At 43.0% G+C, this 27769-nt stretch overlaps 1 protein-coding gene across 2 annotated transcripts in view; it reads left to right on the forward strand.

Annotated features, from left to right (window-relative positions):
* ATXN10 (ataxin 10) overlaps nt 1-27769 on the forward strand; it is a 140777-nt gene that overhangs the window by 18973 nt on the left and 94035 nt on the right. For both annotated transcript variants that reach the window (XM_070453501.1, XM_070453500.1), the window contains exons 2-6: nt 6111-6302; nt 12768-12850; nt 22246-22342; nt 24648-24806; nt 27414-27494. In XM_070453501.1, the coding sequence (XP_070309602.1) occupies nt 6111-6302; nt 12768-12850; nt 22246-22342; nt 24648-24806; nt 27414-27494 (612 nt within the window). The remainder of the gene's footprint in view (nt 1-6110; nt 6303-12767; nt 12851-22245; nt 22343-24647; nt 24807-27413; nt 27495-27769) is intronic.

Below are 27769 nucleotides of genomic sequence, written 5' to 3' on the forward strand. Positions count from 1 at the left end.
GGAGAGGAGATTTATTTGAAACCCTTCAGAGCTGGGATCAGAGCCAAATTTCGATCTGTGGGCCAAAACTGACCCGCCACCTGGTTTTTTGTTTTTTTTTTTTTATGTTAATAGTTTTTGAGTTAAGACTGATTTTTACATTTTTAATGGTAGGGGAAAATAAATGAATAGAATTCCATGATACATGAAGATGATGTGAGCTTTAAATCCCAGCGTCCATAGGAAGATTTTCACTAGAACACAGCTGTGTGTGTTCATTTGGAAGCTGTCTCTGACTGCCCTAACCCTGTAGCAGCGGAGCAGTTGGGACAGAGTTATCAGGTCCTCACAGCCTGAAATGTTTACTCTCTGGCCCTTTTCAGGAAAAGTTTGCCAGCCCTGCAGCTCCGTCTCAGGGACAGCTTGAGAGTCCTCGTTGTGACGGAAGAGGGGAAGACAGTGTATAAAGGAGAGTTTTGAGGTCTGCAAAAGTGAGTTTCAGACTTCTGTGCAGACTGTTTCTGATAGGAGCTAGAGATGTTTTTATTTTCTGTTTTGGTTCTTCCTAATGCAGTCAGATCAGTAAGAGGTTTATGGTTTTAAATAACAACCAGTAGTTGTTATTTTAATCTCTGAACTTGTGTGTGTTCTAATAGTTTTCCTCAGTGACAGTGGTTAAACTACTCTAAAGCACGTGTGCCAATTTTTAATTAAATCTCAGGTATTAGAGTAAATCTTTTAACAAGGATGAAATTCTTAGTTGTAGTGTTATAGTGACAAGCAGTTAGTTTCCTTTTCAGTAGGAGGTCCCACTGATGAATTAACTGTAAGATGTGTGTACAGATAGTATGTTAGGCCTCTCTAAACTGCTACACATAATCACCGATAGTTTTCTTTAATTTTACTCAAACGGGACTTGCCAAGATTAAACCTATAGATCTGTTCAAACTTGAAGGAAATTCAATTCTACCGTTTGTATAATTCAGAGGCTGTTTTTGTGCTGTAATGTAACATTTCATTTCTAAGTTGTCTTCAGGGTATGCATTCCTATCTAAAAGGAATGTCTAACGGTTGGATTTTAATTGTCTTTCTAAGCACTTTCGGCTTTCTGTGAATGAGGTAGCTAAGCTTTTTAAAGTCTTTGTGAATATTTTGTGTTAGTTTGGTTGAAGCAGAAATGACAGCAATTTTTATTATAAGTAACATTTATAGCATACGAACGATTGATCTTCACTAGTTATTTCACTGTCGTTAATCATTACACATACTTAGCTGTGCCGTCTTGACAGTGAATATGGAATTTGCAGACAGAGTACATTAGGACCACTTTGTATCTGTGCTGCTAAATAGCCTCCATTCAAGGCCATGGGGAAGGTAAAGAGAGTCAAATGCTTTCCTCCTGGTTACTGTTCATGGAGAGCTTTCTTTGTCCTCATCTGATGAAAGTTGTGTATTATAATGCATTAAAATGTGGTGAGTAAGATCTGTAGCTATTTATTATATGTCTCTGGAGGAAAAGGGTTTTTTCCCCCCTCTTTCACCCTTTATAGAGGGATGCAGACATCTAAGAAATAGTCCCTGCTTTCAGGAAATGTAAATTGTAGTTAATTGGGTTACAACGCCTCTCCTTTCTCTCCCCCTTTAAGCTTACCCACTGTGTCATTTAGTAGGAAAGAAGAAATTAGATGTTTCTTAAATACCAATTATAAGATGTCTACATCTTAAAATATGACCCTTTTTTCCAAGTGTTTGGGCCCAGGGGTGTGGGTTTCTTAATGGGTGAGTTGAGCTGGTTCCTGGGTGTTTACCTAGTTCTGGTTGCTGCTGCAAAGTACTCGTCCCGCCAGGCCTGGCACCTGACTGCGGGCTCAGAGCACATGCTCCGTAAGTGTTTGTTCCATGGGGGGCCTGTGAAGCAGTGAGATGCCACTCTGAAGATGTGACTAGTCTCGTCTCTGTTTTAAATTTGAACAAATGCAAATTAGTGAGTGCAGCTCTGGGCCTTAGAGGTACAGAAAAAATAAGGCCTTCTCTTTTTCTGGGATCTCTAGTCCAGCTGGGGTGGTGGACCAGATCAGTGAATGTAATCTGATGTGGAGAAGTGTTATTCCATGCTGTGGACTGAATTCCAGGGGAGCGTATAGCACTCTGAGGAGTTCCACCAGGAGCCCCCGGTTCTTTCTTCCAGGCAGAGGCTGGGGTGGGGGTGGTATGAGGAGGGATTCTGGTGGAGGGTGCATGTGTGAATAAACCCAGAGGACAGCCAGTGCCTGCTGCTTGCAGGAATCCACCTGATCACAGGCCCCACTGATTTTGTATCAAAAATGTAAACTATTGTGTGTGGAATAGATGCTGCCAGGATTACTCTTGAGGAGCTGTTAATAGTTATTTGTGTGTCAGGAGTCTTTTGATTGACTTTAGACATTTTTCTTTTGGCTGAAAGTGTAATAGAGGCATGGTGTAATAGAGGCATGTGTATGACACACAGAAAAATGTGTAGCATTGGAAATTGTTTATTCGGGGTAGTTCCTGAACTTACTGATTGTTCTATGCTTGAAATATCAGTTACCCAGTTTTCCTAAGAACAGTGCTTTTATTTAGTGTAGTCTGTTATTTGTTGTTTGCTCAGTTGCTGAGTCGTGTCCTGCTCTGCGGCCCCATGGACTGCAGCATGCCAGGCTTCCCTGTTTTTCACTGTCTCTCAGAGTTTGCTCAAACTCGTGTCCATTGAGTCGGTGATGCCATCCAACCATCTCATCCTCTGTCTCCCCCTTCTGCCCTCAATCTTTCCCAGCATCAGGGGTTTTTTTTCCAGTAAGTTGGCTTTACACATCAGGTGGCCAAAGTATTGGAGGCTTCAGCATCAGTCCTTACAATGAATGTTCAGCTTGAGTTCCTTTAGGATTGACTGGTTTGATCTCCTTGCATTATAGTTTGATTTCAAAGCTCTTGTTGTGCTCCACAGCAGTTTTGAGTAAAATAGATGTTAAAAAGAGTGACACCAGAGAAGACCATTCACAGTAGGAAGGTGGTACCTATGTGAGAGGCAGCTTGCGAAGGACTGGCTGAAAGAAACCACACTGGCTTCTTTCTCTCAGGTGTAAACACATGCTTCTTAGTCATCATAGTAGAAAAAAAGAGGCTTTATTGTAGCAGATTATTGAAGTTGTAGAGCTCTACTTTTATTTGACTGGAAGATTAAGTAATAAATGTCTTTAAAACTTTATGCAGATGGAGCAGATAGAAGTAATTAGGCTTATTCTTTGTTGTAGAAATCTTGATCACTCTTGGCATTCTTCAGAATTCTTTAAACCCTTGGGTATTTTCTTTGTGTATTAATAGGGCCTGCTCTATATTTAGTACTGTTGGAGCCCAGAGCATGCCTCTCCAAATAAGCCTCAATGGCATGTTGAGTTTTTTGAATTAAAGTTACTTAAGAAAGAGCTGATGCAGGAGGGCCCCTCTGACCTTCCTGTCTGTGTCTGAAAGCAGGCAGTAAATCTCCATGTGAGAGGTACCCTCCCTGACTCCCGAGGCAGAAGGCCGCTATCCCCCCGAGACGAATTTAGGACCCAGAAGCCTGTATGAACAAACCTGGTGTCTTCTTGAATTTACTATCCAAGTGCAGACTCTGGTTAGGTTCTTCGCTAACTAAGCACCCAAGCCTGTTTCTTTGTTCTGTCAATTCCTCACAAATGTATCATTTCCTTGTCTAAAAAGTATAAAAGCTGCCTGCTCTGCCCACTTTCTTGGTCCCCCCTTCTAGGAGACCTCCATGCACACAAATTAAAATTTCTGTTTTTCTTGTTACTCTGTCCATTTTATTGTTAGTCCAGCCTAGAGAAGTCAAGATGGGTAGAATGGGAAATTTCCTCCCCCCCCCCCCACCCCACCAACAGTGCTCTTTAGAGCTGTCTTGATGGAGTTAGTGAATGTTATTGTCTCTGAAAGTGGCTTATACACTTCATTGTTTTATCTGGTTTCTGAGGCTGGACTTATGCTACAGCTCTGAACTTTGACTTTTTTAGTTGGTTACTCAGTCACTGAGACCCTGAGTCAAAGCTTCATGATCCTTGTTTAGAGAGGGCTGATGGTGGGGAGGGGGGAGCAAGTTATTTCATTGGTGATTTTCCAAGTTTAGTTGGTTAATTTATACTCTTGTTTCTTTCTGAAACAAAATTTGAAGTGCTTTAAAAAAGATACTTTGTAGGTCATCAGAAATAACCAACCCATACCCCATGGAAGTTCTCCTTGGTTTGGAGCATAGGTCAAGAAGTGGGAACCATGCTTTCTTTCTTTTTTGCCCACAGAGTGTTTTTTACATTATTGAAATAGGTGCCAATGTTTAGAAATCAGATTTAACATGAAAATGTAGCTCATCTTTTAAAATAGGCAGGTGTGTCCTCTTTCTCCAAGTCTGTACCAGCCATAGGCTGGAGCAGAAATTATAGGACTTAGGCTGCTTGCTTTCCACAGCCCACACTTGGTCCAGCTTGCCACTCAGGGTATTACTCCACGACTTCAGACATTGAGTAACTCTAAAGAGATTCACTAAACTTGAACTATAATTTTTGTGTATAAATTTTGTGTAACTTTAGTCTAACATTATATAAATTGGGGGAAATGTAATACTATTGATATCCATAATCAAATCAAGTTACCAAGCAAAAATAAATAAATACAGCTAGATAAAATAAAAGATAAGGGAGGAAGTTGGAGGGGAGGGAAAAGCCAGATAGGAAAAATACAGTTAGCACTCAGAGTCACACTGAGGAGTTTGTAGTGTTAAATATGGGTGGTGGCTTTGACTCCACACTTCTTAAAGGCAAAGACAGGGAAGAAGACATGATAAATAATGTGATTTATTCTGTCCATCCTTAAGGTGAAAAGATGACACTTGGAGTACAAGTATTTATGGTCCTGAAGCTCCCAGAGGGGGTGTCTCAGTGGCTTGGGGCGCTTCAGTGGTAGTGGTTTTGTGGAAATGCACTTCACTCCACCCCTCCCCGCCATGGTCTGGCTTCATCCAGGGGTGAAGTGTTCCCCTTCACTCCACAGTGAGAGCACAGAGAGAAACCCCACGTGGTCAGAACTGATCTGTGAGCATCTCTTCAATTGTCTAACAGCAATCTGTCTTCTACCGTTTAAGCAGACTCTTGTTTCTCTAGGGGATTCACGGAATGAGGAAATTGGCTGGCATTTAGGTGCCGTGTTGCACACAAAAATTCTTCTCTTCATAACTCGGAGATGATAGCCAGTACGGGCAGCGCTCCTGGCGTCAGAGGCGTGTGGGAAGCGAGGTGCAGGCTGCGGGGGTGGGAACTGCGCAGGGTCCTTGCCTCCCCCAGGCACACGCTCTCCCGGGAAGGGCACTCGCTCTGGCTCGCTCTCAGCTCTCTCTCTCCCTCTGTGTCTCCCTCTGCTTCTGTCTCCTTCCCTCCTTCCCATTCCCCGAGCCCCTTTCTCTCTGGTTGACCGTGTATAAGCTCGGAAAACCGCTGTTGGCTTGCTGTATCTGAGAATGCACAGTGTTTTGCCCCCCAGGCAATCCTTCATGGGTTTTCTTTCTCATAATTTTACTTTAGGTACAGATACTAGGTGACAGAGGACGTGGTTATACTCTCTGTCCAGAACAGGAGATGCAGAGATTCTGTTTTGAGAGCAAATCTGTAACCCTCATAGTCATCAAAAGAATCCGAAATGTACTTGGGTGCAATCTCAAAAGCCTACAGAACTGACCATAAAGAGTCACTGTAAATGGGGATTTGGGTTGTCGTGGGGAGTGGAAGTCAGTTTCAGTTGGGATTGTGGCTCCGAGGGTTGTGAGCTTAGTGATGAGGCAAGTTACTGAGACTCCTCTCTCTGTCTCAGTTATCTTATCTTTAAAATGGCAAGGACAGTGTTGGCTGCATAAGGTTAATGCGAAGCTTCAATAAGATGATACAGGGAATGGTTGGTGAATTGCTCAGTCTGTGTAGCTCTTTTGTGTCATAAATCAAGGAGCTGAAACAGATAGGCCTAACCTACCTCCTCACAAAATTAAGTTATCAATACAGGCAGTGTTCTGAAAAGGATGTTTGGAAATTAATCTTTTTTTTTAACTGATGTGCAACAATTTTATCATTTTTCAGAGAAACAGCACCCAGGACTATCTTCCAGAGAGTCCTGGATATCTTAAAGAAATCTTCTCATGCTGTTGAGCTGGCCTGCAGAGATCCATCCCAAGTGGAACATCTGGCTTCCAGTCTGCAGCTGATAACGGAATGCTTCCGGTGTCTCCGGAATGCCTGTATCGAGTGTTCTGTGAACCAGAATTCAATCAGGTACTACTGTTCTTTCTTGTTACATACATGCCTTTGATTATATGGGCTTCCCAGCTGGCACCAGTAGTAAAGAGCTCGGCTGCCAATGCAGGAGATGAAAGAGATGTGGGTTCAGTCCATGGGTCGGGAAGATCCCCTGGAGGAGGGCCTGGCAACCCACTCCATTGTTCTTGCCTGGAGAATCCCATGGACAGAGGAGCCTGGTGGGCTGCAGTCCATGGGATTACAAAGAGTCAGACACGACTGAAGCTACCTAGCACGCATGCATGCTTTGATTGTATTTCTTTGTGTCTGTGCGTGCTGGTTCTGCCATGTTGGCTTATCCAGTAGAAATGATCTTGGCATCACAGCTGCCTGTTTAGATTCAGACTGTCGCCACATCTTGGGGACAAGTGCTCTGCAAGACTCGCCGTGGGAGACTCTTAGATGAATTTATAAAGGTACAGCACATTTAACATTAAGATTACTTCCGTTTCTTACTTGTATTTATAAGTTTAGAGGTATTTGGTTTTCTACATAAAAGTGATTTGAACTTTGTTCCTTTGATTCTGCCTGCCTCAAGGCATATGCAGTTCTAGACTTCACTTATTAGTTGTAAATATTTTAATTAGTTTTTGTGTTTTAATTAGTTGCTCTTGTCTTTACTTTGAACAGGGAGCACATCGTGAAATTCTCAGCTTTCCTTAAGATCCTGTAAACTTGCCAGCTTACTTCCACCTAACTTACAACGTGCGACTGAAATGTCATTACCGAGATGAGTGAGAGAATTGCCCTGAGCTGCTCTTGTTCTTTTACACGTTACACTCTCCTCCCAGAACTGAGCACCTTTCCTCTTTGGTTTTATGGAATCTACTTTTTATTAAAAGTTTTTACTTGAGGTGAAGTCAGAAGCCATAGAGCATGCTCACCTTTATTTCCTGGACTTGAGTGCAGACAGAGCCCAGGGGCCTTGCTGTCAACTGCCAGGATGAGTGAAGGCGAGCTGGTGCAGACGCCAGTGGAGGGATTCCCTGCACTGCCTGGACTGTCTACACCTGAGGCTTGAATGTGATTAATGAGATTCTTTAGATCAAAGGAGAGGACGGGGTCGGGGGTGGGGGGGAAGCGAGGCTTTAACCTCAGCACAGAATTGAACATGGCATCCTATGCAGATGAATGGATAGACACAGTAATAATCTTGGTAGCAACAGTTAACTTTGAGAAAGTGTAACTAGTTCTGTGCTCGATGCAGCAGGCCAGCACTGAGTCTGTTTTGTCACTTTCCAGGCAGGTAGGCCTCTAGTGTGACAGGGGAGGGGAGGAGACCCCTGAATGGACATGCTAACCGTTTGGGGCATCAGCTCTTGGAGGAACCATTCCTCTAGTCAGAAATACAAGAGAGATTCCGGTCAACCTCAACTAAAGCTGATGTTGCCAAGCCTGTCAAGCTTCAGATCTCAAGAAAAACATATTTTTCTGATGTTTTAAGTTATTAAAGAATTAATTAAAAAGTAGGATGCTCTTAGGGCCTAGGTCTTTTTATCTCCTTTGTCTGAAAATTGCACTTTGGGTGGACTGGAATTATTTTTTGCCAAGGCTGTATGGAACATGGGATTTAATACAGCAGAGCAAACAACCTGAGTCATATGAAACTTCAGGAAGTACTCAGAGAAGACTGTTAAAAGCAGTTAGCCCTGCCTGTAAATATGACCCCTGTTGCTGGGGTTGCTGTGCTGGTACTGCACAGAGCCAGATGAATAGTTCAGGCTCTGTGGTCTCTGTCAGATGGTTCAGTTCTCCCATTGTTTGTGAGAGCAGCCATGCACAGTACGTGAACAAACGCATATGCTGTGTTCCAATAAAACCTCATTTGTGAGCATTGAAATTTGAGTTTCATAGAATTCGCATGTCATGAAGTTGCATTTATCTCCTCCCCTGAAATCTGGCCGATAGAAGTAGGCAGTGCGCCCAGTCACTTGACAGCTGTTTGTACGTGTAAAGGCAAGGGCTGCTACTGCTAAGTCACTTCAGTCGTGTCCGACTCTCTGCGACCCCATGGACGGCAGCCCACCAGGCTCCCCCGTCCCTGGGATTCTTCACGCAAGAACACTGGAGTGGGTTGCCATTTCCTTCTCTAGCGCGTAGAAGTGAAAAGTGAAAGTGAAGTCGCTCAGTCGTGTCCGACTCTTAGCGACTCCATGGACTGCAGCCTACCAGGCTCCTTTGTCCATGGGATTCTCCAGGCAAGAGGACTGGAATGGGGTGCCATCGCCTTCTCCGAAAGGCAAGGGCAGAAAGAGGGAATAGCTTCTTCTCTTCGAGGCAGGCGCCGAGCCGCGTTTCCCTTCACTCCTGTATTTGAAAAAAGAGGACAGGGGCAGTGCCATCTGCCCACCTGGGCTTGGGGAGGGGCGAGAGGGCCCTCGCCTTTGCACACTCACCCTGACCCTCGTCTTTAGCAGTGAATGTCTTGGCCTGATTCTGGTTCTTGTTGAGAAGAAGTGAAGAATGTAGGGAGCTGTATGAGTTCCTTTTGCTGCTGTTACAGATTACTGCAAATACAGTAACTTAAACCAACACAGATTATTATCTGACAGTTTTTGAGTTCAGAAGTCCAAAATCCATTTTTCTGACCTAAAGTTGAAGTGTCAGCAGAGCTGGTTCATTCTGAGGCTCTAGCAGAGAATCCATTCTCTTGCTAATCTGTTAGTAGCTTCTAGAGTCTGTCTGCTTTCCTTCCTTCATGGCTCAGTCTTCCCATCTTCAAAGCAACACTGTAACATCTTCCAGTCTTTCTGACTCTGACCATCTGGTGTCCCTCTGATAAGGACCCACCTAGGTAGTTCAAGATAATCTTCCCATCTTCAAGTTGTTAATTTAATCATACCTAGAAAGGTCTCTTGTATTTTCTGACCAGTTCTTATTCTCCAAAAGCAGCCCGGAGTCCAACATTTCAAATCCATTCTGACCCTAACTACCTCAAGTTAGTGATGTCAAATCCCGTAACTTCATGACTCAATCCCACAGGACTGTCCCACTTGATGCCAGGGGCGAACGGGGTCCCCAGGCTACATTTTTGCCCAGCCAACTACAAAGTCAGGGCTTCCCAGGGTACCCGCAGGTTTGATAATTCAGTAGAATGACTCGGGGAACTCAGGGAAGCACTTTACATTCTATTACAAGTGTCCTGGAAAGGGAGACACGGAAGGGATACTCAGGATGGGGCAGGGCAGACTTCTAGGCCTTTTCTAGGCCTGCCATCTTCTAGACACTTTGGTGTGTTCATCAGCCCATTTGAAACCTTTCCAAACTCACTGTTTAGTATTCTTCATGAAAATTCTGTTACATAGACACGATTGATTGGATCATTGGCCAATGGTAATTGAACTCAGTCTCCAGCTGTCTTCCCTTCCTCTGAGATGGGAGGTTGGGTTGAAAGTTTCAGCTGTCTGATCTGATCTTATGGTTGGTTCTTGTGGCAGCGGCCCCCTCCTGAAGCTGTCTACAGGCCCAGTGATAGTCACCTAATTTATTAGCATAAACTGAGAAGGGTTGAAGGGAGCTTGTTAGGAATAACAATGATAGTCATCTAATTTACTAGCATAAACAGGAGGGTTGAAGGGGCTTGTTGGGATTAACGAGAGCCCTTCCTGTCACACAGGGACTTCAAGGATATCAGGAGCTCTGTGCCAGGAACCGGAGGACAAAGATTAAATATGTATTTCTTATATGACACCTCTTTTGCCATGTGAGGTAACTTTCAAAGTTTCAAGTTTAGTATGTGGACGTTTTTCAGTGACCCTTATTTTGCCTAGCACAGTCTACCCTTTGGCCCCTAAAGATTCATGTCCATACTATGTGCAAAATACGTTCATCTCATCCTGAGATCCCTCAAATTCTTGACCCGTTACAGCACCAACTCAAGTCCAAAATCTTATCTAAGTCTCATTAGCTAAAATGTCCCAAATCTTACGTCTGAATTATATATGGTTGAGATTCTGGGTATGATTCACTCCGGGACAGAATTCCTTTTTATCTTTGGGCTCGTGGAACTGGACAGCAAGTTGTCTGCTCCCAAAATACAATGGAGGGACAGGCATAGGGTAACAGTTCTAGACATTATCCTCTAAAAAAGGAGAAAATTGAGGGAAAAGAGGAGTCATTGGTCCCAAGCAATTTCAAAATCCACTTGGGCAAACTCAGGTTTTGAGGCTTGGGAATAATCCTCTGTGGCTTGAGGCTCTGCCCTTGCTCTTACCCTCAGAGTCATCCTTCCTTTTTCTTGAAGGGTAAGGGTAGCATATGTTTTCATCCAAATAGTTTTATCAGCCTATTTCCTGCTCATAGACTTTTGGGAGTTTAACAGCCTTCTTTCATTCTTTCTCTGTGCATTTCATCCATGTTGGCAGGGTTTCTACTGGTGTAACATTCGTAAAAACCTCTTGGGTCTCACGTGTATGTCATGGGGATTTATGCACCAATGAGCAGTACAGGATGTGCTGTCGAGCTTTCTCAGATAACCCATCTCTGTTCCTGATTTCTGCTGAGATGACCAGAAGGAATGAGAAACATGCCTGATCTCCTTAAAGAGCTCTCTGGGTGACTGAACACTCACCTTTGAGTTCTTCTAAGTCATTAGCACAAGCTGGAATCAAGATTGCCCGGAGAAATATCCATAACCTCAGATATGCAGATGACACTACCCTTATGGCAGAAAGTGAAGAGGATCTAAAAAACCTCTTGATGAAAGTGAAAGAGGAGAGTGAAAAAGCTGGCTTAAAGCTCAACATTCAGAAAACTAAGATCGTGGCATCCAAGTCCCATCACTTCATGGCAAATAGATGGGGAAAACAGTGGAAACACAGTTTCCAGTGACTGACTGTGTTTTTCTGGGCTCCAAAATCACTGCAGATGGTGATTGCAGTCATGAAATTAAAAGACGACGCTTACTCCTTGGAAGGAAAGTTATGACCAACCTAGACAGCATATTAAAAAGCAGAGACATTACTTTGCCAACAAAGGTCCGTCTAGTCAAGGCTATGGTTTTTCCATTGGTCATGTATGGATGTGAGAGTTGGACTGTGAAGAAAGCTGAGTGCTGAAGAATTGATGCTTTTGAACTGTGATGTTGGAGAACACTCTTGAGAGTCCCTGAGACTGTGAGGAGATCCAACCAGTCCATCCTAAAGGAGGTCAGTCCTGGGTGTTCATTGGAAGGACTGATGTTGAAGCTGAAACTCCAATACTTTGGCCACCTCATGCGAAGAGTTGACTCATTTGAAAAGACCCTAATGCTGGGAGGGATTGGGGGCAGGAGGAGAAGGGACAACAGAGGATGAGATGGCTGGATGGCATCACCGACTCGATAGACATGAATTTGAGTAAACTCCGGGAGTTGGTGATGGACAGGGAGGCCTGGCGTGCTGCAATTCATGGGGTCGCAAAGAGTCGGACACGACTGAGCGACTGAACTGAACTGAAGTCATTAGCAAAAGGTTGTTCAGCCACACCCTCAGCTTTCTCTCCAGAGCACACTTTCCTAACAGTGAATATTCTAGTTTTCAGTGTCTTTTGCTATCTGGATGGACCAAGAGTTTCCCAAATTATACCTGGCTCCCTTTTAGTCTGCTTTATCTCTCCCTCGTTGCATTTTTACCATGTGTAGCAAGAGGAAATCAGGCCACACCATCAGTGTGTTGCTTGGAAATCAGCTCAGCTAAATATCCAGTTTCCTCTTTTGCTAAGCCTCTGCCATGGTAGAAAAAGGATTGCCTTTCTTCCAGTTTCCACTCCCCTGTTCCTCACTTCCTTCTGGGATCTCACCAGCAGTGCCTTCAGTGTCCGCATTTCTACCAGTGATTTGTTCAAGGTGTCTTGGCTTTTCCTGTCATGCTTCTCAAAAGTCTTTCAGCCTCTGCTTGTCGCCAAAGCCCAAAACCACTTGCACGTATTTTCTCTCTGTTACAGCAGCACCTCATTTCTGCTACCCAAGTCAGGGTCTTGTTGCTACTGTGACAAATTATTAAAGCTTAATGGTTTAACACAACACAGATCTATTATCTCATAGTTGTGGGATTCAGAAGTCTACAGTGGGTCAGCATGGCTGAGTCCCTTCTGGAGGCTCTAGGAGAGTCTTTTCCTGGCCTTTTCCAGCTTCTAGAGGCTCCTGCATTTCTTGGCTCATGGCCACCTTCTCTGACTCTTGTAAGACCCGTGTGATATACTGGGGCCACCTGGTTAATCTGGGATAGTCTTTTCATCTCAAGGTCCTTAATTTACTCACCACTGCAGAAGTCCCCTTTGCCACGTAAAGCGACACATTGATGGGTTTAGGAGATTAAGATGTGGGTACCTTGGAGGGCCATAAATCCGCCCACCATAAGAACTGTTAGCCAGTGGTCTCTGCATTCTTGGGACCATCATTCAAAGTACAGGTTTAAGAACAGCAATGTGTCTGACTTTGTCTTTTTTGAACACCTTATGCAGGAACTTGGGTACAATTGGCGTTGCTGTTGACTTGATTCTTCTTTTTCGTGAACTGCGAGTGGAACAGGACTCCCTGTTGACAGGTAACTGACAGTATGAATCGTGGATTATTTATATCTTTGACAAGGATTTAAATATCATTGCTTTGAGTATTACATCGTTCATTAGAGCAAATGTTCTATATGTTGTGAAACCGAGAAACTTCATTACTGATATTAAGGAGTGATCATAAAAGAAAGTTAGAGTAACTTCCTTTCCTCCGTTGTAGGCTATGTCTCCTTCCCGCATTAATATGTCAAAGTCCTCGCCCTTGGTGCACTCCTACATGTGATTACCTGTGGAGACAGGGCCTTTACAGAGATAATTAAGATGAAGTGCGGTCGCAGGGGTGGGCCCTAATCTGACGAGACTGGAGTCCTTACAAGAAGGGGAGGTTAAGACACAGACAAGTGCAGGGGGCTAAGCACGTGAGAACACAGAAGGTGACCATCTGCAAGCCGAGGAGAGAGGACTCAGAGGAAAGCAGGCCTGCTGACCGGAAGAAAACAAATTCTTGTTCAAGCCCCTCAGTCCATGGTGCTTTGTGAAGGCAGCCCTAGCAGAGGGAGTGTCTTCTAACACGTGTGATGTGTCAGGCCCTCTCCTAGGTGTTGGGTATGATCTGAACAGTGACATGTCTGTCTTCAGGGTGCTTAGGTTCCAGTGAGGGCAGCCTTGCATTACATATATTAAATAAGTCAGATATATAGCATGACAGAGAAGGAAGTTAGCTCTGATTATTAATAGCTGCTGATGTGGGATTAAGAGGAAACCACGCTCCTTCATATGAAGACAGGAACCCCTTCCAGGCTTTTGGGATGTTTTTGGTTCTTTGGCTACTTGCATCAACATGACTCCTTTGGACAGGGATTATTATCATAACATTATATTTTAAAAAACAGAATTTTAACAGATGCATGTCTTTACCCAAAGAATTGAAATACATGTTGGTAAACCTGTCATTTAATAAGAACATTTCAAATGTATTAAATATCCAGTTTATAAAATGTACTAGATTGGAGGTGAAGAAAATTCTTTTTTAGTAATAATTCAATGAATCATTACTTTTAAATGAGAAATTTCCAGCTGTATTTAAAATATGATTTGATTTATAAGTTACTTTATACACAGTTCTTAATGCCTGTGCTTACATAAAGTGAAGCGTACTTCTGTGAGTGTTAGTGGAACGCTGCTGTGAGAAGGTAGAGAATTTGAGCTGATCATTTTTCTTCACAGGCCTGGAAACTGAGGCCCAAGGGAAATAGGCTAAGTGAGCTGTTGGAGGTGCTGCCTGGCTTGGCTTAATTCTCATTCTACTGTGATTTCTTAGTATTTTCATTTAAGACGCATTTGTTAAGAGTCCTGCATCATTCTATTTGATTTAGAATTCTTCCTCTGGGATGTTGTAATTATTTACTTACTTGTTTTTATTTTATTTATGTTTTTTAAAGTTTTTTTTGGGAGTGGCTCACACCACATGGCATGTGGGATCTTTAGTTCCTTGACCAGGGATCAGACTGGCACTCCCTGCATTGGGAACTCGGGGTCTTGCTTTAACCCCTGAACCACCAGGAAAGGCCCTGTAATTATTTTTTGAACTAATTAAATCATGCAAGAATTTGCACACAAAATGTTTGCTCTAAGTTTTTTGAAATAGCAGTAATTTCTTGAGTATTCTCAATTTGGTAGGGTGTAGGATTAGGTTGTAAAGTGTTTTAAAATGTTATGTATTTAAAAGTATTTTTGTAGCTCCATTTTATGATAAAACAAAAGCCTCAGAGCTCAAATTAGAGGATTAAAGAACAGCAATAAAATACAGATTTCACTCTGTTGCCTGGAAAGGCAGTTATTTTTGAAGTCTGACTGTGGTATGGTAATTCAGACAGGGAGTTCAGAATGTACTACGTTTTGTAATTGCTGTGAAGTACGATGTGGTGGGTAGTGTTATCCCTGACAGAACTGAGGAACTGGGGTGGGCAGGAGTAGGCTTCTCTCGTAATGATGGATTCCTAAATAAGACGTCCAGAGGAAGCTGCATAAACGCTGTGATTAAATAACTATTAGTGAGGAGCCGGCCTCCTCCACTGTGCTAGGATCCCGTCCCCACTCACCCACGCAGAGATCAGCTCTCCTCTCAGCATTCTCTGCTCTCTGCTCCGTCGTCTGTCAGCGTGTCACGCGATGTGCTCTCCTGCTCTCCGTCTGTTCCCTGGACTGTTCTTCTCGAGCGCTGTCCCTTTTCTCTGTCCCTCAGTGGCTGCAGAAGGTTGGTTACTTGGTGTTAACAGTATAGGATAAAAGATTATCCCATCCCTTCTTCTCAGGATCAGTTTTCTGTTCCCTGAAGCAAATAGGTGATTTAACAGAAAAATCTGAGGAGCCAGTTTCCAAAACTGTTAATGAACTAGTTTGCATTGATGGATAAGTTAGTCGTTTGGTCGGTGGCTTGGCTGTTCATTGATATTTACCAGTCAGAGAGAGTAGATCTTTATAGACCTGTTCTATGTAAGATGCGTTGAGAGTTGTTCACAGTCTAGGTAGTTGCAGTTGTATCAGTTCATTAATGTATTTCTTACTGCTAGGACATTCACACAACATAATTTACTGCTTTAAAGTGAACAGTCAGGTAGCATTTAGCGTATTGAGAGTGTTGTACAACCACCACCTCTGTCTGACAGAAGTGTTCTCATCACCCCAGAGGCAAAGCCCGTGCCCCCTGAGAGATTGCGTCCCACTTCCCACTCCTGGCCACCACAATTCTGCGTTTTGTCGCTATGGGTTTGCCAAGTCTGGATTTTCCATATAAATGGAATCATAGAATTATGTGACCTTTTTTGTCTGGCTTTTCTCACTTAGCATAATGTTTTTTGAGGTTCATCCACATTGAGCATGTGTCAGTGCTTCGTTTATTTTTATGACTGAGTGATATTCTGTTGTATGCACAGACCACATTTTTGTTCATCTGTTCATTCATTGTTTCCATCATTTGACTCTTGGGCCACTCTTTGGCTATTTAGAATAGTGCTACCATGAACATGTGTGTACGTGTATTTATCTGAGTACCTGTTTTTTTTTCAGTTCTTTTGAGTATATACCTAGGAGTGGAATTGGTACATCAATTTTATATTTAAATTTTTAAGAAACTGCCTACCTTTTCCATAGCAGCTGATGCTTTTATATTTTCACCAGCATGGTTCCAGTTTCTCCACATCCTTGCTGACATTTGTTTTCCTTTCTTTGGATTATAGTCATCCTTGTGGGTGTGAAGTGGTATCTCATTGTGGTTTTGATTTGCGTTTCCCTAATGACTAACAATGTTGAACATCTTCTCATGTGCTTTTTGGTTATTTATATATCTTCTTTGGGGAACTGTCTATTCAGATTCTTTGCCCAGTTTTTAATTGGGCTGTTAAATTTCATTGTCAGGTTGTGAGAGCTATTTATCTATTGTGGATACTAGGCGTTATGTTGAATCTGTAGACCCGCTTGGGAAGAACTGCCATCTTAACGATGCTGAGTGTTCTGGTCCATGAGTATGGGACATCCCTCCCATCTACTTAGGTCTCCTTAGTTTTTCAGTTGTGTTGATTTCAAGTAGATAACTTCTGTTTATTAATGGAGTTGGAAGGATATTACTGAGGCAGGGAGGAGAATGGAAGTGATGTTTTTCATGCCTTCTTGAAAGAGGCAGCCAGTGATGTTACTCTTATTTGGAATTCAAGAATGAAACTTTGGTGCCACATGAAACTTAAACACATTTTATAGTGCATTAGTTCAAACCTAATACAAATCTTTTTTTAAAAAGTGTTCTAGCTCCTAATACAGCGCCTGTACTATCTTTTGATTCTTTTTCTGTGAGAACCTTATTCTTCATAGATTTTTAGCTGGGTATTGGTGCCAGAGTTTTGTTACCGCTCTTGAGGTAAGAACTATAATTACGTTGTCAAAATAATATTTAGAGTATCATTTTCAGAGAATAATTGCAGTGGTGTGACGAATATCTTATGCTCATCAAATTTTATGTAAACATAGGCATGAGTTATTTTAATTGAGTTATTGGTGTTGTTTTTGGCCTTTGTTCTTCCCTAATCTATAAAAATAATGTTGGGCTTTTTGAGGGGCTTTGTAACATTTGCAATATTTACATAAAGATCAGTTGATAAGCTGTTTGGTAAAAGTAAACTGTCATTTGTACTTGCCTTGAGTTTTTTTTCTTGTTTCTAGGACATCTTTAAACCTTTTCCTTCCCAGAATTGTGTTCTGATTCAGAGAGCTAATTTTTAGTTGCCTGATGAGTTGCTGGGTTCGTTGGCTTTCAGACTAACTTATATTGTTGACTCTTCTTGAGTGTGTTAAAATTTTACAAAGATTTCAGTGTTAATATTCTGAAATATTCAGAAGAAATATTAATGTCATTTTAAACTATGACAAGATTAAAATGAAGATTTTAAAATTATGAACATTTTATAAAATTTTATTATAGAGTAATTTTTTAAATAAATAAATTTTTAAAAAGGCCTATTTTAATATGCATCTCTGGAGTTACTGTCAAAACTGTTTTTCATCTGATTGCAAAGAGGGTTAGGCAAAAGAAAAATCAGAGTAACAGGATTTACTCCTTAGCTCATCCCTTTGTCCAGTAATTTCTCCTTATTTAATTTCTATAAGAATTTATCTTTTTGTCCAAATTTGACAAATAATGTAAGCCAGCACCCTTTTTCCATCCCATGGCAGGTCATGAGTCAGTCAGGCACTCTTCTTGGCGGACTTATAGAGGAATGTTTAAAAGCTCAAAAAAGTGAGAAGAAAAATAATTGTCGTCGTCTGTGCAGGCTACATTAGACGCTTTTTTCCAGTCATCTTCAGTGTTTGTGTGTAGGGGTGTGAATGTGTGCTTTCAGTCTTGCATCCTGCTTTATTTTAGATTAAATGTTAACTTAATTCAGTTTTGAGGGTCTTGCTTCAGCATTTTGTTTGCATAGTTTTTTATCTCAGTGTTTTGCTTTCTGGCCACAGTTTCGCAACTCCTCTTTGAGTGGCCCGTTGTCGCCTTGCTCTGAATAAGTGACTAGCCCTCACTGCTCGCATGCTGCAGCCTTCTCCGTCTTCACAGCCGCTCTGCCTCTGAGGTGCTGGAGCAGCAGCGGCGGGCTTTGAAGGGAGGCCTGGGTTCCGGGAGCCTGCGGACAGAGCCCCGCGTGCCCAGCAGAGCAGGCATCTAGGAGGATGGAGGCCTGCAAGTCCTCTGCCCTTGGTGATGTCCCCTGGGCGCTGCCTGGCGGGATTTCCCTTGGGGGAGCAGGGCCTGGTTTCCCCCCAGCTTCCCCTGTGGCTCCTTCCTGATGAGCTGGCCCCGGTCCCTCGGAAGAGTTGCAGCTTGTTCTCACCCGTCCTGCTCCTGCCACTTGCGGGCTTGGTGGCCCGGGTCAGTGACCCGACCTTCTGAGCCGTGGTGACGTGCACAGGGGATGATGCTACCCCCGAGTCCACGACGGTATTGTGGCGTTCAGTGAGATGATGCAGACAGCACACGGGTGTCCGCTCTTAGGAAACAGCACATGCTTGTTGCCACTGTCACCTCTGACCTCCCGCCTAGGTTCTCGAGGCTGTGTTCATGCTGGTGTTCGTTCCTCAAAAGTGTCCTGCTGTCTCCACCCAGGTTCTCATCACACTCCATTCTGTATGTATGGGCTGCCCTGGCCCCAAGGGAACCACTTTGGGTCCAGCAAACGGGAGGCTATGGGCGCTGACCCCTCAGCGTGGGTGCCAGGTGTAGCTAGGGCCTGTGGGCACTGGCCTGCGGTCTCAGGTATGAGCTGAGGAGGGGCTGGGGCAGGGGTGGGCGTGCAGGCTTCCACGGCAGTGTCTGTGACCTCAGACTGTATATCAGGATTGGGTGCCCATGAGAAGTGGCTGGCGGGCTGCCCTCCCTGGTCTGGGGCAGTAGCCACTGTGGACCAGGGCCCTGGCTTGTTGCTGACCTGGGCCATGTGCTTGACCACTGTGCCTCCATGTCTTCACCTGTAAAATGGAGATGACGATACCTACCATATGGTGGAAGTTATAATAAATAAGAACGTATGTAAAATAAAACACTTAGAACGGTGTGAGTTGCATTCCTGATTGTCCAGTGTTAAGCTTTGCTCTGGTTCCGAGGCTGTCGTTACGCAGCTTTGAGCTTAGCCGTCTGTGCCGTTCGGTGTTGCTGGGGTAAGGGGTGTCCACAAACTCGTGTCTCCTCTGTGTTCTGTGAGGTTCAGCCAGCAGAGGATCTCATGGGTGAGTGGAGGCAGCAGGAGGAAGAGCGACTGCTCCCTACTTGGGTCTCTCTTGAACAGCCCCTGATCCAGCTCCCTTCCCCTGGGAGCCTTTTGGTTTTCCCTCTGAGACACCTGTCAGCCAGCCTGGCTCTTGCTGAGGCCGTGCTCAGGGCTCTAGACGTACCAGCGCGGCAGCCCTTCCCCAGAGGTCTGGGCCCCTCTGGAGCCGCCAGGCTTCTGGGTGCTCAGAGCCTCGTCCTCGTACCCTTGGGCCTCCAGTTTTAAGGGTGGTGACTGGTTGTTTCTGGTAGCCTTAACCTCCGTGTTACCTCAGTCATGCCTTTTTAGTTTAACTAATGGCCATATATTAAATTTTCTTTGTTGAAGGATAGTTCGGCTTCTTTGACGATATGGTCCTGGTGGGTTGAGCTGAGCGTGTTTTCCAAGGCTGTGCTTGACAACATCTTTTCCTGCTCCCGTTTCCCTTCCTGCTGCCCTGGGCCCTTGTCGCTGTCTCTGAACCAGCTGGGGTGCAACCAGGAGACGGAAACCACACTGCAATTCGCATAGGGAAAATTTGAAAGAAAGAATTACTAACTACAACAAAGGCTTGAAATAACAGGGGATTGATACTAAGAAGTAAGGAGAATGCCAAAGAACACAGGAATTGCACACAGGAGGAGCGGCCAGGGCCGCAGGGCTGGGATGAGTGTCTCAGGAGAGGCTCCCCCCCCTGCCCCCTGAGGTCTGAGATCCAGGCCTCCTTGGGGAGGGCGCGGTGGTGCTGAAGTTGCTGAGGGCTGATGGTGGTGGAACCTGTTGGACACCCACTCTCTGGGGTGCAGGGGCATGTCGTCCACAGGACGCTTCCAGGACGTGGAACGGGCTTCGAAGTGTCCTGAGGAAGCTCCTGCCACTGAACACTGCTGGTTGTCCTGCTGTGTGCAAGCGCGTCGCTGGAGAAGCTGTTCCCGCAGGAGCTGAGCCCAGAGAAGCAGGAGAAGCCTGGCCAGAGGACGCCCCCAGAACCAGAGGGGAGCTCCCCCTTCCCCACAGGGCGGGCCAGGCCAGCTGATGGAGGAGCTGTCTGAAGGCCCGCCTTCATGTCTGCAGAGCAGGCCCGAGAAGTTAAGAGGCGGCAGTTGGTAGCTGGTTCTCACGCAAAAATAATTCAAATGTGCTTTGTTCACTGATGTAAAGGACTTCAGAGAACCTTTAGTTCCTAGTGTGTTGCGTTCTCATGAATGCTTTGTTATTTTCCGACTGAAATTTTTGCCAGTCTGGTGTGTGTGTAGTACAATCTTGTGGTTTTCCCATGGGCTTTAGTGCTTTTTCCTATATACGTATGTGTATGTAGACACATGGACTTCCCGGTGGCTCAGCGGTAAAGAATCTGCCTGCCAAGCAGGAGATGTGGATTTGATGATCCCCTGGAGAAGGAAATGGCAACCCACTCCAGTGTTCTTGCCTGGGCAATCCCATGGACAGAGGAGCCTGGCGGGCTGCAGTCCATGGGGTTGTAAAGAGTTGGACACAACTTGGCGCCTGAACAGCAATAACACCTACACATATATATGTTCTGTGGGTTTGGACAGATGTGTAGCACATGTATCGATCATTGTAACATTGTGTAGAGAAGTCTCACTACCCTAAAAACCCTCTGCTCCACCTGTTCACAAACCCGCTCCTGTCCCCTAACCCCTGGCGGCCACTTGTCTTCTTACTGTCTCCATAGCTCTGTCTTTTCCAAAATGTCGTAGAATTGGACTCATGCAGTATGTAGCTTTTTCAGATTGGCTTTTCATTTGGTAATATGTGTTTGATGTTCCTTTTCATAGCTTGGTAGCTCATTTCTTTCTAGTACTGAATAATACTCCTTTGTCTGGATGGACCTCAGTTTATTTATCCATTTGCCTACTGAAGGACGTCTTGGCTGCTTCCAGGTGTTGGCAGTTAGGAGTAAAGTTGCTGTAAACATTCATGTGCAGGGTTGTATGGGCATACATTTTCATTTACTTTGGGTAAATACCACAGAGTACGATTGTCGAGTTGTGTGCTAAGAGTATGTTTGGGTTTGTAAGGAGCCACCAGACTGTCTCATGAAGTGGCTACGTGAGCCTCATTCCCACCCGCAGTGAACCAGCATTTCCTGCCACTCCATGTCCTTGCCTGCACTTGACAGCATGCTGGGTTTTGTCCAGAATTCTGCAGTTTTATTTGTTGAAATAGTCTAAATATGTCAACCAAGTTGTTACTAAATCTTACTCAAATCTTCTAAATATGCTGATCGTTGTGTCTGTTTGTTTTATAATTTACTGGGAGGAGTATATTGTTATTGCTGAATTTAACTGAATTTTTCTCTTTGCTCTATACTTTTGTCTGTTTTTCTTTTATATATATTTGATTATATATATAATATTTGATATAAATTTGATAATAATATATATATTATTAGGTGATTCCAATTTAAAATTGTGCCTTTCTGATAAATTAATTCTGAAATGACTTTTTAAAAAACCTTCCAATAATGCTTTTTGCCTTAAAGTTCATTATGTCTGATTTTAAGTGGTGTATGACTACCTTTGTAGCCTAGTATTTGCTTCTGTAGCTTTGTATTTTACATGTATGTTTTAAATCCAATCTAAGGGTGACTGTTTCAATTGGAACACATATTCCAGTGATGTTTAATGTGATTACAGGTAAATTTGTGCCTACACTTACAGTCTTTTTTAAAAGTTAATTAATTTTGTATAAGAATATTGTTTTGGTGAGGGCTTTCCTGGTGGCTCAGTGGCAAAGAATCCACCTGCCAATACAGGAGACTCGGATTTGATCCCTGGGTCAGGAAGATCCCCTGGAGAAGGAAATGGCAACCCACTCCATTATTCTTGCCTGGGAAACCCCATGGACAGGGGAGCCTGGTGGGCTACAGTCTCTGGGATCACAAAGAGTCAGGCATGACTTCTAGACTAAACAACAGCAGCATGTATGGTTTTGGTAAGGTATTTTAATATTGACGTTATGCCCAAAGTTTCACTGTGGTGAGAGACTTTCGTAGTTGAGAGAAGCTAACAGACACTTCTTGTTGAATAATATGAGAATATTTCTTCTTAGGATATATTTTTAGTGAGTTAAAACTCTTTTCGTCACAAATCTGTTTTGCTCTTGTCAACCCTCAGCATTTCGCTGTGGCCTGCAGTTTCTAGGGAACATCGCCTCACGGAATGAAGACTCCCAGTCTGTTGTTTGGATGCATGCATTCCCAGAGCTCTTCTTGTGAGTATATTGATAAGAGTTTTTCTGACTTCTGAGAAGGTTGTAGTTATATCACTCCACTTATGTGAAGTTCCAAAACAGGAAGAGCTAACCTTGGTAATAGAACTCAGGACGGTAGTTGCTCTTGGTGGGTGGTGGCGAGTTCTGCTGGGAGAAGGCGTGAGGGCGTCTCCGGGTTGGATGTTCAGCATCTTGATCTGGGTGGTGGCCACATAGGTGTGTGCATACCTAGTAATTCACTGGGCTGTATACTTAAGGTGTGTGCCCTTCATCATGTGTCGGTTTTTACTTTATGTGAATAAATGTTTTGGTTAAAGTAAATATCATTAAGGATACTTTTTAATAAGGAAAAAATTTAAAAGAAAAAATGATAAAGCATTGAAGTATGGGTGATGAATTAATCACATATTTATTGACATTTCTTATGTGCTCAATACAGTGCTGTGCATTTTGGTAGATATGGACAAGTGTAAGAGGTTGGAAGATCAGTGTGTTTGTCTCAGTTGGTTCATGGCACTGTTTCTGGTGCTTAATGCTTTGCGTTGCTCAGCCGTGTTGGCGCATAAGAAATGGAGCCTTGAGGTGCAAAGTGGGCTGGTGGTGGCCATAGGAAAGGCCTGGCCAGGAGCAGGAGGCTTGCCTCTGATCCAGGGTCCGCTGCCACCCAGGGGTGTCTTCTGTGGTGGCCACAGTGTACGCACCAGAGCAGCGGCTGTTCAGATCCCCGGAGTGCTGTCACAGTGTATTTCCCGTCCTGTATAACATCCCTGTGCTTCCCTGGGGGCTCCGCCGTAGAGAATCCACCTGCAGTGCAGGAGACATGGATTTGATCCCTTGGTGGGGAAGATCCCCTGGAGAAGGGAATGGCAACCTGCTCTAGTATTCTTGCCTGGGAAATCCCATGGACAGAGGGCAGGCTCCACGACTTAGTGACTGAACAACAACAACAACGTACTTGCAGGGCAGGCGGTACTGTCCCCATCTGGACAAATGATGGAACTGATGCTTATCATTGATAAATGGTGCAGCTGCAGCGGGAGCCCAGTGCTGCCCTTGGGATCCAAGTCTACACTTTTGAAATACCAGCTGCCCAAACTCTGTGCCGTGATTGTGAGGTTTTCTGGGCTCATCTCTACAGAGTTAGGATGAGGTAAATGCTCGTGTTATCTCTAGCTCACTGTGTTGGTAACTGGTTCTCAAACTCCTGCAGATACTAGAGTTGAAGGCAAAAAATCTTCATGGTTAGTAATAATTGAGCTTAGGTTGGAAGGAAGAGTTGTGGAATTCAAGCTATAGAAATAAACACTGCTCACTTTTGATAATGTGTTCCTTGAAAACTCTCTGAGCATCTCATATCTGCCAAGTTCTGAACTAGCTGATTGGAGGAAGGGTAACTTAGGATATCCACTACTCCCCAAAGCCCATACTGGAGACATGTCATTGTGTAAGAAGGGATGTGACTCGGGAGGCCAGGTGTCATAGGAACACAGGAGAGGTCCTGAACAGGGCAGCCGGAGTTTACCTGGTGGTTTTTTTTTTTTTTACCTGGTGGTTTTACATTGGTTTCAGACCTGGTACTATCGTGTTCCATTTTTGTGTCAAAAAACACACTGAAACAAGTTATGTGACTTCACTCTATGCGTTTGTGAGACAGATACAACCAGGTTTGAACTCAGCTTTGGCAGGTATTGGCTTTGTGCCCTTGGGCAAGTAAAGTCAACACATTCTTCATCTGTGAAAAAGGGTACTACCTCCTCCAAAAGAGTATTATGAGGTTTAAATGAAAAGAAGTCCTGCCATAGTGCATGACCGTAATAGAATTGACAGTTGATAATGTAGTGACACTTTTAAGGTCACACACCTGATAAATGGAGGAACCAGGAGTTATCCTGAGGCTTTTGACTCCCAAGTTCTCCATCTATCATCTTTCCCTGGCACATTCTGTCTCTCAAACTGTTAAAGAAATGCCTATAGTCTTGGAAGTATCTTTTTTTGCCTTTTAATTTTTCTTGCTAATAAGAATGAGCGTTTCAGTGCTTTATAAATTAATCACTTTATTTTTTTCTTTAAGCAGATGTTATTTGCTTTTTGCTTCTGAGTCAACTGCAGCTTTCATATCGGATACTTTGTTTTGTGACTAATTTTATATTTGCTATTTTTGCCAGAAATAATGTTTCAAAGTTGTTATTCTTCATTAAATCCTTAGAAATGTCAGTGTATACTGAATTTGTTAGTTGGACTATTGTCATTTATGAGTTGTCATATTTTATTATTGGGCTAACACCCTGATTTCTTTATTTGGAAGATCTTGCCTAAATCATCCAGACAGAAAAATTGTTGCCTACTCGTCAATGATTTTGTTCACGTCCCTGAATTCTGAAAGAATGAAGGAGCTGGAAGAAAACCTCAACATTGCGATTGATGTCGTGGAAGCTCACCGGAAGCAGCCTGAGTCGGAGTGGCCGTAAGTGTCTTGTGAGACAATGCGGCTGCTTGAGAACATGCTGACGCCACTGTCCTGGTAAAGGTTCTGAGCACAAACTTGAATTACAACAATTGAACAATAAGTTAAAGTTTAACATATGTTGAAAAAAACAAGAAAAGCCTTAGGAATGGATCCCATTTCTAGCCCTTTTTGTTTGTAAAGTAAATATGTCTTTCTCTGATGCCCTTTCTACTTGGACTTCTGCTTTGGATGGAGTGTATTTTTGATCCTCTCCCAAGGTAATTTGTTCTGTTTTTCCATAAAGTTGGAGTATTACTTACAGGCTGTAAAATGTCTTTGTGGCATTTTATGTTTCAGATTAGTGGGACCCCACCTCCCTCATAAAATATTACCACAAAATTTTTGCATTTACAGAAGTAGTAATTCTATAAGAATTTATAAATTCTATAAGAATTTAATCACACATTTGAATTTTGTCACTTAGAAAATGTTAACCATGATTGGATCTCTTCTGGTTATGAAAGTCTTTATCTTTGGTTCTTCCCTGGAGCAGATATTGGGTAAGAAAGTCAGTGTGATGAAATCTGAGTGAAAGTTGAGAGTTTACTTGTAACTTTGTGAAGCAGCCTAGGACAGAGAGTAATATTATATTTAGAAAAACAGGCCCAGCAGCTAACATAATAAAAACTTACCAGGTAATTGACAACTATTTAAATGACCACTTTTGAGTTGTAAGGAAAAAACCTACCTTCCACTGGTATTCCATCTTCATTGCTTTGTGTGTATAATATTGTTTGCAGCCAGGATTATGACATTCAGTGTTGTGCCGTAAGGTAATGTAGCAAAGAATTCCAGTTGTCTGTATGGGTGTCCAGACAGAATACTTTTTTCCTGCCTATATTTGTATTGATAAATTATGAATGACAGTTGTTATCCTTTAAATAGTTCTACAGTGAAAATGGGGCTTCCCCGATGGCTCAGTGGTAAAAGAATCTGCCTGTGATTCAGGAGACATGGGTTTGATGCCTAGTTTGGAAAGATTCCCTGGAGGAGGAAATGGCAACTCACTCCAGTGTTCTTGCCTGGAGAATTTCATGGACAGAAGAGCCTGGTGGGCTACAGCCCATGGGATCACAGAGTCGGACACGATTTAATGACTTAACAATAGCAAGAGCACACTGCTCTTCTTTCTCTCATGTTGCCTCTTCAGGTCCTTTTCTGTCACCTCTAATTTAAATGTTCTTCCTTCCCTCTTCAACTAGGGATTCACCGACTCTTGATTTCCCTGCCCCATCCATTACCTCTCTCCCCACCACCCTCCAGCCCTCTCCTTAGATAAACTCTGCTGTTCCTGTAATCCATGATGTGTGTCTGTATGTTACACTGAAGACGTTTTTCTCTGATTACCTATCTGTGCATGTGTCTTTCTTCACTGTTAAGAGTTTGGAATTGGGGCTGGGACCTAGCCCCTTACACACAGTATTTGGAACATTGCATTTTTGAATGAAAGTTCTTGAGGGAAGATATTTTGAGCTCCAAGTAGGTGGTTTATGAATGAGCTTTAGGATCACAGTTTGTATGTCTGGCTTGATAGGCTGAGCTTCTGTTGTCGCACTTAGATGACCTGCCTAAGTTGATGTGAAAATTGAGAATCTTGAATATTATTCATTTTGTTAGAAATATTTTATGTCGGTGTTGTTCAGTTATTTGAAAGGTTATGGGAGAAATAGAATATGTGTTTCGGTTTTGTTTTTATGTGGAGTGACGCTATGTTATGGTAGTTAATATGTTTCATTTGACTATCATACTTAAAAGGTATACTTGTACGATGTTATTTACTAAGAAGTGATTAAACTGTGTTTGTCAATATAGTTAATGCTTTACTGTCATGCTTAGTACTAACCTTGGTTATGAGCAGTATATTCCTTAGTTCTTAAGTCTTCAGATACCCTCTGGTAAATATGATTCAGAGTTAATTAATAGTACTCCTCAATCTTTTTAGTTGTCAGAGTAGTACTTTGAAGAAGTATGCTTATAATCTTTGCCTCAGGGCTTCCCCAAGTTGATCTCTGAGTTTCGATGAGTGCATTGCTTGACAGTGAGGATGTTTTCGTGGTAACTTGAGAGTGCTTAAGGAGTAGATAATCAAGCCAGAATTCATGACTGTTGGTGGCATATGTTTCAGTAAAAAGTAGGACATGTCTGTTTCTCTGGTTAATCTTAACACTACGCTTTTGACTAAAACAGTTTAATGTGTTTTGTTATACCTGACCTTGTAGCTAAATTTCATTTTATCATTTAAACTACAGTGAACTATTTCCTTTTGTAACTTAGATATTAGTAAAAACTATGGTAGGACCTTTCCTTGAATTTAATAAATTTGAATCACTGCGATAAAGTTTTTAGAAGTAAAATTGGAGAAAAGTATTTTGAGGGTTTTTATTTTCTTTTCACTGCTAATGGAAAAATAGTATGTGACCCTCTTAAAACATTTGAAGATTAATTGAAGCTAATCAAAAATTCAACAGGAGTACTTTATGTATAAACTATGCTTATAAAGTAGATGAGGCCTTGTCTGTTTTACTATGTTTCTAGTAACCTAACCCTTTCCTCCTTTTCTCTTAGGTTCTTGATTATTACAGACCATTTTCTGAAGAGCCCGGAATTGGTTAAAGCCATGTATGCCAAAATGAGCAATCAAGAAAGGTAACCCCAAAAACCAGTGTGGTTTTGAGTATTTAGCATTCCATATAGAGTATCCTGTACACATGACCGAGAAACTGTGTGGTTTCTCAGTTGGCACAAAATCTCTAAATACATGCTTCTGTGTCGGTAATGGTTTTAAATTGGTTGGTTAACATTACAGCTCAGCCACAACAGCAGCGATTTACCGAGCGTTGCAGAATCCAGGTTGGCGCCATGACTCAGTAAAGCCATATCGAAAAACGTGGAGAACAAAACGTTAGGCTTGTCCTTCGTGT

This window comes from Odocoileus virginianus, chromosome 23 (assembly GCF_023699985.2).
Source record: "Odocoileus virginianus isolate 20LAN1187 ecotype Illinois chromosome 23, Ovbor_1.2, whole genome shotgun sequence".
Taxonomy (NCBI): domain Eukaryota; kingdom Metazoa; phylum Chordata; class Mammalia; order Artiodactyla; family Cervidae; genus Odocoileus; species Odocoileus virginianus.